General features: G+C 43.1%; 1 protein-coding gene across 4 annotated transcripts in view; it reads left to right on the plus strand.

Moving 5' to 3' along the window:
- Nucleotides 1-4,577, plus strand: part of LOC138763061 (ETS domain-containing protein Elk-1-like) — a 111,155-nt gene extending 106,578 nt beyond the window's left edge. For 3 of the 4 annotated variants that reach the window (XM_069936635.1, XM_069936636.1, XM_069936637.1), the window contains exon 5: nucleotides 302-4,577. In XM_069936635.1, coding sequence (XP_069792736.1) covers nucleotides 302-400 — 99 coding nt within the window. In that variant the 3' untranslated portion in view covers nucleotides 401-4,577. The remainder of the gene's footprint in view (nucleotides 1-301) is intronic. The other variant, XM_069936638.1, reaches the window with a different exon arrangement.
- Nucleotides 4,578-14,009: the final 9,432 nt, after the last annotated feature.

A 14,009-nucleotide genomic window follows, 5' to 3' on the forward strand; every position in this document is an offset into this window, starting at 1 on the left:
TGATCCCACTGCTCTCCCCCACTCTCTTTCAACAGCCTACTGTCAGTCCCCACCCTGATCCAACTGCCTTGCTCTCTCCTAACAGCACTGTGTTGGTCCCCACACTGATCCCACTTCCTGTTTTCACTTAAGATTTTGTTTCGACTTACGATTAAAGTGCTGGAATGCAACCCCATCGTAAGTTGTGGACGACCTGCAGTTTTCAGCTCGTTAATTGCACTGAAGGTGGGATAGGCTGGAGGGGTTGAATGACTTGCTCCTTTTCCTGGGTGATCATCATGTTTGGTTTTCTCTCTTTCAGTTTCCTTCATCTGGGAATACCCAGATCCACATCCCCATTGCCAGTGTGGATGGCCTATCAACTCCAGTCCTCTCATCACCGGCGCTCCAGAAACCTTGAGTGAGCTTGGCTTAATTCGAAGTTTGATGATGCTTTGGACTGATTTGTTATTCTCATCAAAAAAACTGGTCTTGAGGTCGCTGTGTGGTCAGAATGGATGAATGAGCCGGAATCAGATCCTTTGTACAGAGTGCTTCAGGCTGGAGTGACATGGTGGATAGTTACCAATCCATTTAAGCTCTGAGCAGAAGTGATTGCACAGTGTGCCTGAACCCTTCTGTTGCTGGTTCTATGGTTCTAACCTACTTACAAAGCCACTTAGTCTGGGCACTGCCCATAGACACTTTTGGAGTGGACACAGTGTAATTGTGATATTTCACTGACAGCTGAGGCTCAGCTATGAGGTAGAAGGTTGTGGGTTCAAGTCCTGCTCCAGTGACCAGAGGGATAAAAGGACCACCTGTCACTGCAGGGCAGTAGTGAAGGAAGTCTGCATGTTGGAAGTCCTGTCCTTTGGGTTAGGTATTGACCTGGGGCACCACTTATCCACTATGGTGGAAGAAGAACGGGCGAAATCTTCCTGGGGTCCTGGGCTAGTATTTATTAGCATTTCCTGAGATCATAATGTTGCTGTTCATGGGGGCTTGATGTGCACACTGTATCCTTTACATTTCATAACTACATAAGTGATGGGAGTTTTGAAAAATGCTTCTTTGGATGTTATGGAAGGGATAGGCGAGGTGCTAAAGAAATGGAAATCTTCCTTGGTACCAGATTGTGCTGGGAAGTGCTAATTGTGATCTACCAGTGCACTAGAGTTGGTACTTGAGGTAAACCAGAATGATTGGATGTGTGGAACACACAAAGAAGCTTTTCGACCCACTATTGGAATACTTCTTGGAATTACTGATTCCAAAGTGTTAGAAATATGTTAGCCGTGGCCAAGATGTAAAGTGTGGAATGCTGTAAGCCACATTGTTCAATTTGAATTATCACCTTAAATTTGTGTTTCCCCAGCCAACCTGCTCAGTCTGATTCTGGTCAATGCAGGATCATTTGGAATTGTTTTTTTTTTTGGAGCATTTGGGTTCACATTTTGGCCCATACCTCGATTCAAATAGGTGGCTCTTCATAGTTCGGGATGGGTAATAAATGCTGACCAGGAATTTGGTCAGACATGAAAATGATTGAGAAAGAGAACTATTTAAAGCATGATTCATTGAGCAAGATACTTTGAGATGGTGCAGGTCCAACATTCTCTTCCTGTGGTTCTAACCACTGTACCATTCAAAGTTTTGGGGGGGATATCGGGTTGTTCTAGAAATTGGGCTAAATAATTTAAAACCTAAGCACTCTATAGGCTATGATCTCATGAGATGATGAGAATAGGTTTGAGGGGCTGAGTGGCTTTCTGTGGCTTCTGTAAATTCCTGACCCTCCTTGCCTACTGTGAAAAGTATAGTTCAAAAAAGTTTGCTATGCTAATTCATAGTGATTTTGTTAGCAAGCATGAATAATGTATGTCAGGCAACATGTGCCTATTTATATAATAGCAGCAGATAAATGTCACTTACCACAAGGGTATCTGTGGTTTTGTACCAACAGTTGGCTCTGTGACAACACGAACGGAAGCCAAGGATGGAAAATTTATTTTCAGCCCATTAGAGCCTCTTCTATTATCGAACTAAATGATCTGGCCTGGTATTCAGCAGCCCTTGCTGTTTTTGACCCCACTCTGCTGACACCTATGGGTTGACGTGCGAACTGCCAGTAGCCAATCATTTCAATTCCCCTCAGCATGTATAAGAAGATTGACAAGGATGTTATCGGGACTTGAGGAGCTGAGTAAAAAGGGAAAGGTTAACAAACACACCAAAATGCTGAAGGAACTCAGCCAGAATTTTCAGTGTCTTTCGGAGACATCGATACATTGCCGATATTTCAGGCCTGAGCCCTTCTTCAAGGAATAAGCCAGATGTTCAAAATGCTTAGGTTTTGGTAGGCCAACAGATAAGTAAATGCTTGGAAATATTTTTGGGGGGATATCGGGTTGTTCTAGAAATTGGGCTAAATAATTTAAAACCTAAGCACTCTATAGGCTATGATCTCATGAGATGATGAGAATAGGTTTGAGGGGCTGAGTGGCTTTCTGTTGCTTCTGTAAATTCCTGACCCTCCTTGCCTACTGTGAAAAGTATAGTTCAAAAAAGTTTGCTATGGATTGTTATAAATCTCCTAGATGAAGAAGCAGAATGATGGGTCAGTAAGTTTGTGGATGAAATTAAGGTTGGAGGAGTTGTGGATGGAGCTGAAGGTTGTCATAGGTTACAAAAAGATATAGACAGGATGCAGAGTTGAGTGGGAAAATGGCAGATGGAGTTCAGTCCGGATAAGTGTGAGGTGATGTATTCTGGAAGGTCAAACCTGAAGACCGAGTACAGGGTTAATAGTCAGATTCTTAACAGTGTGGAGGAACAGAGGGACCATACATCCCTCAGTGTTTTCTGCGCAGGTTGATAGGATAGGTAAGGCCTATTGGGTGCTGAGCTTCAGAGCTCAGGAGTCGAGAGGTCATGTTGCAACTCCACAAATGTTTGGTGAGACCACACTTGAAGTATTGTGTTCATTTCTGGGCCCTCATTGTAGGAAGGATGTGGAAGCTATGGAGAGGGTGCAGAGGAGATTTATCAGGACGTTGCCTGGATTTGGAAACCAGTCTCATGAGGCAAGGTTAGCAGAGCTGGGACCTCTCTCTCTGGAACGAAGAAGGATGAGAGGTATCTTAATAGAGGGATCAAGCTTATGAGAGGCATAACTAAGTTAGACAGTCAGCACCTTTTTTCCCGGGGGGGGAGTAGCAAACCAGAGAAATCTGTACAAAGTGAAGGTTTAGGGGAGACATCAGGGGTAAGTTTTTTTACACAGAGAGTTGTGGGTGCCTGGAATGCCTTGCCAGGGATGGTGGTGGAGGCTGGAACATTAGGGGTATTTAAGAGACTCTTGGGCACACGGATGGAAGAAAAATAGAGGGTTACAAACTAGGAAGTGTTTTGATTTTTTTTTTAGAAATATATAGGCCTGTATAACATTAAGGGCTGAAGGGCCTGTTCAGTGCTGTAATATTCTATGTTCTATGCATGCCACTTTAGCTTGGTTACCAGGAAGGTTCCTTGGGCAGTGAGAGATGGTGTCACTTCTGGTGAAAAGGTCTATATTCCCTACTGATGGAAGGAGTGAAGAGGCAATAGAGTTTTTGAAAATAAAACCTGGGAGATGCCAAGATGCAACCTGGAGAGGGTGCAGAGGAGATTTATTAGGATGTTGCCTGGATTGGAAAATGTCTTATGAGGCAAAGTTAGCGGAATGAAGGCTTTTCTCTTTGGCGCCAATAAGGATGAGAGGATTCTTAATTAAGGTCTACAAGATTATGAGAGGCAAAAATAAGGTAGACAGTCAATACCTTGGGTGGTTAGTGTAGCAGTTAGTGCAATGCTGTTACAGTGCCAGCGACTGGGTCTGGGATTCAAATCCAGTACTGGCTGTAAGGAGTTTGTACGTTCTCCCTGCGTGTCTGCCTGGTGCTCTGGTTTCCTCCCACCATTCAAAATGTACCAGGGGATGCAGGTCAATGAGGTGTAATTGGGTGGCACGGGTTCGTGGGCCCTTGCTCTATGTCCAAAAAGAAAGATTAGAGGGCTGTCTCCAGACACTACAAATCTCAGGGTGCTGCACTTGGGATTGTGGGTGTTGACATTGTTTGTAGGAGTTGGTTCTTACCTTGACTCTTAACAGACATCATTATTCTTTCATTGCTTTTCCTAAGGGGTTTTCTTGATGTGGTACCATCAAGGACAGAACTGAAATTGGCACAGTTGAAGTTCTCTGTTCTAAGTTCTCATGAACAGCGTGGACTCCATTGGCTTGGCAAAAAACACTTTTACCACACCCATCTGAGAGATCCCTTGCAGATAAAGAAATCTGCAGTGGAAAATGCTAATAGCGAGTCTTGGTCTGGCCAAGTTCATCAGGATTAATTACCCCAAAGTGCTGTTCTCAGATCCCATAAATAGTTGAATGATAAAATAACCTTTTTTCTTGGCTTATGTGTTAAAGGAATGGAAAATTGACGAAGCTGATGTTGGGGTGGGGACATAGGTAGAGGGCTCGGACATAGGTGGAGGGCTCCTTGCTCTTCATATCAGACAGTGAATGTCTTTAATACTCACTAAATAAGCTGGAGGGGATGGGGGGGGTGGGGGGTGGGTGGTAACATTCAGTACAAATCACTCATTTCCAGAACATGCCATCCTTGGGTTTGAAATGCATTGAGTATTTCTGCTCCAATCTTTTAGTCAATTATGGTAAAAGGAAAACCAATTCAAGTGATTACATTCATAATTATGACATGATCTCATTGATTTGAGCAAAGTTTAGTAAAATATGAGGAAACAGTAAAGTGTACTGTTTTGACTGAAATCTAGCCACATCTATTTTTGTTAGATGAACACCCTGGAGTGTAACTCATTATCGCCCCCCTATCTCAAACCTCATCCAAAAAAATACACAAGGAAGTTGAGTTGTTGACCAGATTTTGAGGAAGTTCCCAGAGGTTCAGTGAGCACCTCTGAGCGTGAAGCATTCTCTCCGTGACCAGCACCTCCTCTTGAAGCTCGAGAGCTGATCTCTAGTTGTGGAGCTGCAGAGCGCAGCTAACTGAGAGTAGCTCATCCCATTCTGGAACCTTTCACTACAATGGACTCTCCCTCAGGATAGTCAAAAATGGGCACTGGCATGTGCAGTGCTGCGGATGGCACTGAAATGCGTTGCTCAAACAAAGTTGAAGCAACTTTCCTCAACGTGTCGGGCTGACGTGGGAATCATTGAAACTAACCACTGAAATGGACGGCATTCCATTCTGAGACGCTGATGGCGCCATCTTTTAGATGATTAACGGAATGCTAGAACTAACTGAAGGCTGAATGGCCTTTCCCTGTTCCCATGTCCTTTAATAATTCACATATTTGCAAAATCATGTGTATTGTAAATGATGATTAAAGTTATGATTATATGTTTTGCCAATATATATTTTTGTAGCCAGTATATTGTTAACAAAAAAAATAGCCTTTATAAATTTATTTTTTACAATGTTGTGTATGTTCCTTTAATCAGTAAGAGTGAATAGATTCTAATAGGATACAAGCTGCCACCTATGTTAATTGATTATTTGTGTTCAGCTGGTTTATTCCAATACATAATGACACATTACATGGTTCCTGCTTTAAAATGGCAATGAGATGTACTTTGCAATGATGTATCCAGTTAACAATGTGCATTAAAAAGTAGGTTAGTCGTCACATAATAGGATGGAGGAATGGAGTCAAGGGTATGTATAGCCTCCTGCTGGTCCTCTATTCTAATGCCAATGTTGGACTCCTGATCATTCCTGTGAGATGGTCAACTCTTCAGCCTTGCATTGCAGTGCCTTGAAATGAAGGAGAATCTGGAACAGTTATTTTTTTTTGGTGTAGCTTCTGTTTTCCCTGCTCCCTTAATGCATCACTTCCTGATCCCTGTGCTTCTATCCACACAACTGCCCTGAACTGGAAGTCAGATCCAATCCATTTTCTCCCCAAACATCGCCATGTCCACTCAGAGCATTTCAGATCAAGGGATTCCTCTGAGTGGAGTTATGCCTGTGGACGCACCCAGATGTTCCGTGGGTTTAGTACATCTGAAACATGAATTGTAGAAGGAACAGATGACCTTAAGCATGTGGTTCCCACTGGGAGTCTCTTTCATATTATGCCAAGCTTTGTTGTAGATTAATTGAAAGAATTGTTTCCTTTTTAGAGGCCACACTATCCTATAGACTGTAGAAGCTGAACTAGATTAACCCTGGAATTCAGTGATTCAAGTGTGTAGCACAACACTAACACAGTACCCCAGTGATTCTCAACCTTTTTCTTCCCACTCACATCCCACTTTAAGTAATCCCTGTGCCATTGGTGCTCTGTGATTAGTAAGATATTGCTTAAGGTGGGATGTGAGTGGGAAGGGAAGGTTGAGAACCACTGCTCTAGACCCAATTGTTACTGAAATATTTTGCTTGAGAAAAATTGTCATTGGCCCATTTCCTTTGGAGTTATGAAACCCTGCACATAACGAGTCAATGAGGGACAATTAAAATAGTGATTTTCAAACTTTCTTTCCACTCATATCCTACCTTAAGCAATCCCTTACTAATCATAGAGCACTGATGGCATAGGGATTACTTAAAGTGGGATGTGAGTGGGAAGAGAAAGGTTGAGAATCATTGCACTACCCACTTGCTCATCCCCATCCATTCTACTTCAACACAGGAAGATGTTGGCACCAAAAGTGGTTAATTCTATGTTTAAATTTAGACATACAGCACTATAACAGGCCCTTTTGGCCCATGAGCTCGTGCTGTCCAATTACACCCAATTGACCTATACCCTCAGTGCATTTTGAAGGGAAGAAACTGGAGCACCCGGAGGAAACCCATGAAGATGTGGGGAGAACTTACAAACTCCTTACAGTCAGCGCGGAATTCAAACCCCATTCGATGTAACAGCATTGTGCAAACCCACATAAAGCATGAATTATGGACCCGAGTTCTTTCAAGGTGTTCAGGCCACCTTTGGAGTAAACATCTGACTTGGATCAGTGGATGAGAAGGATCTAAGTTCCAGTCCCATTCCAGAAAATCAAATCCAAAAATTGAACATGTTCCAAGCACATGGCTGAGCAAGGGATGAGATGTTTAATGAAAGTCCTGTCTATTCACTGTTATCTACATTATCCCATGGCACCTCACTAACAGGATAGTGGAACATTTCCATCAGCATTCTGGTGTTTTTTAAAAGAAAAAATTCTCAGTCAATGTGTCTGAATGACACTGGGCCGGGTTGCACCAGGCTGGACTGTTGTGTGTTTGCCTCTCCACATATCATTGCGATTCCCACTTTGGCCACGTCACCCTCCCCACCCCCCTCCAAAAGCCCTGATAGCCTCACTCCTCCTGCAGTTCTCAAGGCTGAGGTGGCTGCAGATTGTGATTGGATCTTTGATAATGTTAACAGAGCACTGCCTCAGGACTGCTGTTGGACTTCCGATGACCTATGTCCTTTATTACTATTTCCATTGTCTCCTAATGATTGGATACATCTAGAGTTGAGGAAACACAAAAATCTGCAGACATGGTGATTGTAGTAAAAACCCAAAAACGCTGGAGATCTCGCAGTGTCCATAAGAGGCAAAGATGTCTAATCAACATTTTGGGCTGGAGTCCTTCTTCAAAGTATGAAGAGCTAAGGCCCAAAATGATGTTGTACATCTTTAACTCCTATGGAAGCTGCGAGACCTGTTGAGCTCCTCCAGCATCTTTGTGTTTTAAATAGAGTTGGGGAACATTTATGCAAGTAAAGATTTAAAAATTTTAAAGCTTGTATGCGTGACTTATGTAAGTCAACTTAAAATCTATAATCATTGAAAATAATGTGAAAGAAAATAATCCCCTTCTCAGATGAAAAAAGATCAGCTAGATGCATCAATTAGGACTGCCTAAAGAAAGCTCTTGGAGCCTGTCACATTGACCATCGCCAGTGGGCTGATATCACCTCAAACCGTGCATCTTGGCATCTCACAGTTCGGCGGGCAGCAACCTCCTTTGAAGAAGTCCGCAGAGCCCACCTCACTGTCAAAAGACAAAGGAGGAAAAACCCAACACCCAACCCCAACCCACCAATTTTCCCTTGCAATCGTGTCTGCCTGTCCCGCATCGGACTTGTCAGCCACAAACGAGCCTGCAGCTGACATGGACATTACCCCTCCATAAATATTCGTCCACGAAGCCAAGCCAAAGAAATACTTCAATATATTCCTGAACAATCCAGCTGTATGGTTCCAGGAGACCAGATTTGTCACTATTTAGCCTCCAGGACATTTCGCACCTCCCAACTACAGTGCACAGATACTGACATGTGTACTCCAGAGATCTTGTCCAAAGATCTCCCAGGTCACTGTTAGTATGACTTGACTCATTAAAGACCAAAATTGAATCTGCTGTTTGGTTGGATTTCTGATCTAAGCAAATTTACCACTACATCTCCCTCAGTGAAATCATTTCATAAGTGCTATATTGGCTGTTAAGTGTTTAGAATGTTCCAAAGAGGAAGTTAAAGGAGACAAGATTCTGTTCCTGGAATGGTTTGGGGTCTGTCAGTTCTAAAGCATCTTATTTGACCTGATTGATAGGACATAGAATTGCTGCAAGCAGACCTAGATTAACCATTAAGCAAAATAAGTGCGTGCCTAGGGCACCGGGGCAGCACAGAGTTTTTCCTTTTACCTAGTGCTGGATTTATTATGATGCCAGCTGAACTCAGGCCCCACAATAAATGAAAAAAAAACCATACATATGCAGATTATATTTAATATCGTTGTGGGGTCTGGCCTGGAAGGAAACTGAATTTTTAATCTATTATTTCCCATTCAGTACTTTTTGAGTCTTAATATTTTGTCAGTTAGACCATGGAAGGGTTGAGAGGGGAACTGTTGCCTCAGTTGGTCTTAATTCGGCCCTGGCTGCAAGACTTGTACATAGCTCTTCTGGAACCCATTCACTTGCTACAAGAGATAAATCAGGTACTGATTTGTGTAATGTGTATTTTTTTAAAAAAAAGAAATTGTTTATGTCTTATACCTGTTTAATATGAATATTCTTGGAGGAAAAAATCCTTTGAATTAGTGGTCTATTTTGAAAGTGTTTTTGTTTTTGTTTTTGTTTTTTCCTCTTTATTTACAACTGAAATAAAGTGTATTTTTTGCTAACTCATTTTGTTCATGGTTCTTTTGAAAATGATGATCCTTGTTGCTGTAGCTCAAGCTGGGTATTGACATGTTGGAGGGCTTACCAATCTGCTACAGATGCCATTTAAAAGAATAATAACAACAAAACCATGTGGCTGAATTTTTACAAGAGTTCTGCTGCACATTAGTAACTGCATCCGATTAGTTTGACATTGCTATTTGTTTTGTATTTTTTTTTCTTTGGCTTGGCTTCGCGGACGAAGATTTATGGAGGGGGTAAAAAGTCCACGTCAGCTGCAGGCTCGTTTGTGGCTGACAAGTCCGATGCGGGACAGGCAGACACGGTTGCAGCGGTTGCAGGGGAAAATTGGAAAATTTAGATATACAGCATGATAACAGACCATTTCGGCCCACGACCCAATTAACCTACACCCTTGGTACATTTTGAAAGGTAGGAGGAAACTGGGGGCCCCTGAGGAAAACCCACACAGACACGGGCAAGTCATTGCAGACAGCATGGGATTTGAACCCCGGTCCCGATTGCTGGCACTGTAAAGCGTGGCACTAACCGCTACTCCAACCATGCTGCCCCAGGCTTTAAGCTTTGCATTTTTTAAACTCTCTATAAAATTCCACTTCTCTTTTCATCCTTAAATTGTTCCTCAGTAATTTGCAATTTGTGCCAGTCTTTTGGTCGCCTGTGCTAAGATTTCTGTAGTAAGTATAGGAAGTATTGGGAAACTCTCGCAGCAGGTCAGCCATCATGTAAGGAAAGAGAAACCGGATGAACAGTTCAGGTTGAAGTTCTTTCATCAGAGATGAAGAATTTATATTTAAATTTATAATTTATAATTTCGGCCCATGAGTCCATGCTGCCCAATTAACCTACAACCTACAACCCCCAGTACATTTCAAATGGTGGGAGGAAACTGGAGCCCCTGGGAAAAGCTCACACAGACACTGGGAAAATGTACAAACCCCTTAGAGACAACGTGGGATTTGAACCCCGGTCCCAATCGCTGGCGCTGTAACAAAGTTGCACTAATGGTGCTGCCCAGACAAGGAAGTATTGCTACAGCCTCCTCTTTGGCCACTTCCATCAGAGATAAAGGGTCTTCTGCCTGCAAGATTAGCTCACATTTCACATTTGTTGAGTGCAGAATTTTTTTGCTTCTGTTGCAGATTTGTGTTTACATTCTTTAGTGAACTGGGATTCACTAGAACTGTGCTGAACTAATGATTGGTCCCGCCTCCTGGCTCCTCCCCCAGTTGTCAGTATAGTACACTTCTGATGAATCTCAGTTCACTACATTCACCCCTTCCTTCAGAATTAAGGGTCTGTGGATGAAGAGAACAAGGATCCGAAGCAGGTAATAGACACAGAAGAGAAATATTTACAAAATGTCCCCCTCCAAATGACAGATGAACTATACAATGTTTTTGTACATTGTGCCGACTGGGACTTTAGGAAGATTCGGTAATTAGATGGGTGCATTTTAAGTTATATTTTTGCACAGTCTGTGAATCTATGAAACTTTCTGTCAATCAGGCACTTGGTCAAATGTCTGTTAACTTTCACCGTCACCGTCGAGTTGCTGAGCTGGGAGGTCTATTCTGGTCGAGGGCCAACGATGCCAGGTTGCCAGAGACGTCGTGTTCTTCCCTCGAGTGGCCCCCTCTGTCTTGAGTCGACCTGTGCAGGTAAGATGGCGCTGACCTCGTGGCGCGGCAAGATGGCCGCCTTCCTTCCTCCTCTCACAATGATGAAGACGCTGAATTCAAAATCAAGCTGCTGCAAGATGGCCGTTGATCCTTTTCGTCCTGTTTCTGTAGGCGGCAGGTTACGCAACAGGCGATCTTAGGTGAGTCCGGCGCAGATGATTTGGGGCTGAAATTGGATCCAGGAGCGGTACAGGCCATGGACTTCCCCGACCACCCTTCGTGCAGCAGACACTCTCCCAATGTTCCTTCTTCCTACAGCTGGAGCACGCAGAGTCTTTGGCCGGGCAGCAGGAACAGGGGTGCTGTCCCTTGCTACAGAAAAAGCACTCCCGGGATTGGAAAGCAGCAGCCATTAGAGCAGGGGCCACCAGACCTTGGAGAGCACGAGTTCGCTGGCGTCATGGTCGTCATTCTCAAGACTGGCCTGCTCCAGTGATTTGGCCAGCTTGACATGGCTAGTGAGGTCCTTTCCAACTCGAGCAGTCATTGCCTCACATAACTCGAGTGGATCCCTGCGACCAGGGTGTCCCGGATCTGTTCATCTTCCCGGATGCAGCCGAAGAGGCCTCATATCTGCATTTCTTAGCCAGGGTCTGCAGATCCAGCAGGTAGTCATCAATCAACTATCTGGGCTGTTGGTGGCATAGGGTGAACCGGTGCCTCGCTAGGACCTCATTCGGGGCCTTCATGTAGTGGTCCTTCAGCACCTCGACGGCGGCCTTGTACGTTGGGCAGTCTTGGACAACCGCATACCTCTTCATCCATATCCTTGAGATGAGCATCAACCTCTGGAGCTTGTCTGTATGGAAGACATCCCTGATCTTGTTCAGGTAGGCCTGGAAGCAGTCTAGCCAATATGCAAACTCCTCAGCCATGTCGGGTGACTGGGGGTCTATTAACAGCATGCTGGGTTTGAGTAACACCACCATCCTTGTTTGTAAGCTAATAAAAGTGTTAGTTCTCTCTCCAGTTGAGTGTGAACTTTTATCTGTGCTACACGTTCTACATGTTCTTGGTGGGGGTGTTGGGGGGTGCGGTGGAAATAAGGATATGTGCAGACAGGAGAGATTTAGTTTCATCTGACATGGTGTTCGGCACAGACTTCCAAGGCTGAAGGCTTTGTTCCTTCCCTTTGTCATAGATCTGTACAATGTGGAAATGTGCCCCTGACACATCACATTCCAACCCCATCTACACTAATCCCATGTGCCTACATTAGGACCATCTACTTATTAATTCAGGTGCCTTGCTGTTCGGTGTGGGCGATCATGTCTCTCCATCTATCACGATCTCTGACCCCCCAAATTGTAGTTGTTGTCTCCACTGTTCTCCTTCAGTGATGGCTCCATCTTTGAGCTGAGACCGTAGCTGATGTCGAGCCCATGCCTATACAAGGGAAAAATACTGAAGTGGTTTCCCATTGCCATCTTCATTTGCAGTGCCTGTATTAGACAGGTCACCCTAGCCATTGATCAGCAGGTTGATCTGCCCAGCATTTTTAGTTTTACAACCAGAAATTCCAATTTGTAGCATCTGCTTGTAAAAAACCACCCACCATCTGCAACCCATGGCTTCACATGGCCCTGATTAGGAGGCTAAACAGGTCCTACACCTTGTCCAAGGGTGACCCGTAGACTATCGGATGGAAGGAGTGCCTTCCACCTCCTTTTGCTGAGCAATTGTGCACCTCCATCACCATACACTACACCTTGCCTATTTAAGTGACCATCTTAAATATTGTAACTGATTTCATTAATTCCTCTGGCAGCAAGGCCCAGACATCAACTACTCTAGGTGTGTGCATGTGTTTGTGTAAACTTTCAAATCCCTTTTAAAACTCCTTCCTCTTACCTTAAACCGATGCCCTCTTGATTTTGATACCCCTACATAGGGAAAAATTATTGTGACCATCGACAGTGTCTCCATAATGTTTGGGAAAACAACACTTTTTTCCCCTTTATTTGCTCTGTTCTCCACAATTTTAATAGTTGATTTCTTTAGTTAACATTTCTTGGGAGCAATGCGGCTAACCCACGGTAATTGCTCTTGATGCCGAAAAGGCCTTAGATAGAGTAGAATGGAGTTTTTTGTTCAAAGTGTTGGAAAAGTTGAAATTTGAGCCCTTTTTTATTGGCTGGGTTAAGGCTTTATATAAAAATCCTATGGCCAGAGTTGTGACAATAGGTATCTCCTTCGTTTGTACTTTCAAGATCGACTAGATAGGGCTGTCCTTTGTCACCAACTCTATTTGCATTAGTTATTGAACCTTTGGCTCAGTTGATTAGACAAGATAGTAATATTAAGAGTATTAGGGTGAAAACGGACGAACATAAAATAAATTTATTTGCAGATGATGCTTTGATATATTTAAGGCACCTATGCAATCTTTGGGGAGTTTGCATGCAAGACTGGAACAATATGGTGCACAATCGGGATATCAGGATAATTTGGATAAGGGTGAAATTATGCCTTCAGCTGATGTGGATTATTCGTCTTGTAAACACATTACAAAATTTAAGTGGTCTGATCGAATTAAATATTTAGGGATTATAATAGATGATAATTATAATCATTTATATGAATTTAATTATTTACCTTTACTGTCTAAAATTAAGTATGATTTAAATTGGTGGAAAGATTTACCAATAACATTAATAGGATGAGTTAATACCTCATATTCAATACTAGTTTCAGTCTTTTCCTTGCAGAATTCTCCAAAATTTTAAAAAAGATTTGAATGTTTTGGTGCAAATGTTTTTATGGAAACATAAAATGACAAAATGTTGCAGTAACTGACTTGGAAAAATGCTTTAGTAGGGCTGCAAATTCCTCATTTTCAGAATGACTATGAATCGGTGCAGTTGAAATTTGTTAATAAGATGTTTGAAGTGGATAAAACTTTGGTTTGAGCTAAGATTGAATTAACTCAGATTCATGCCGACATGGCCTGTTTCCGTGCTGTAAACGGTTATATGGTTATTTTTCTTTGGCTTGGCTTCGCGGACGAAGATTTATGGAGGGGGTAAAAAGTCCACGTCAGCTGCAGGCTCGTTTGTGGCTGACCAGTCCGATGCGGGACAGGCAGACACGATTGCAGCGGTTGCAAGGGAAAATT

The sequence above is a fragment of the Narcine bancroftii genome, chromosome 5 (genome assembly GCF_036971445.1).
Source record: "Narcine bancroftii isolate sNarBan1 chromosome 5, sNarBan1.hap1, whole genome shotgun sequence".
NCBI classification, from domain to species: Eukaryota; Metazoa; Chordata; class Chondrichthyes; order Torpediniformes; family Narcinidae; genus Narcine; species Narcine bancroftii.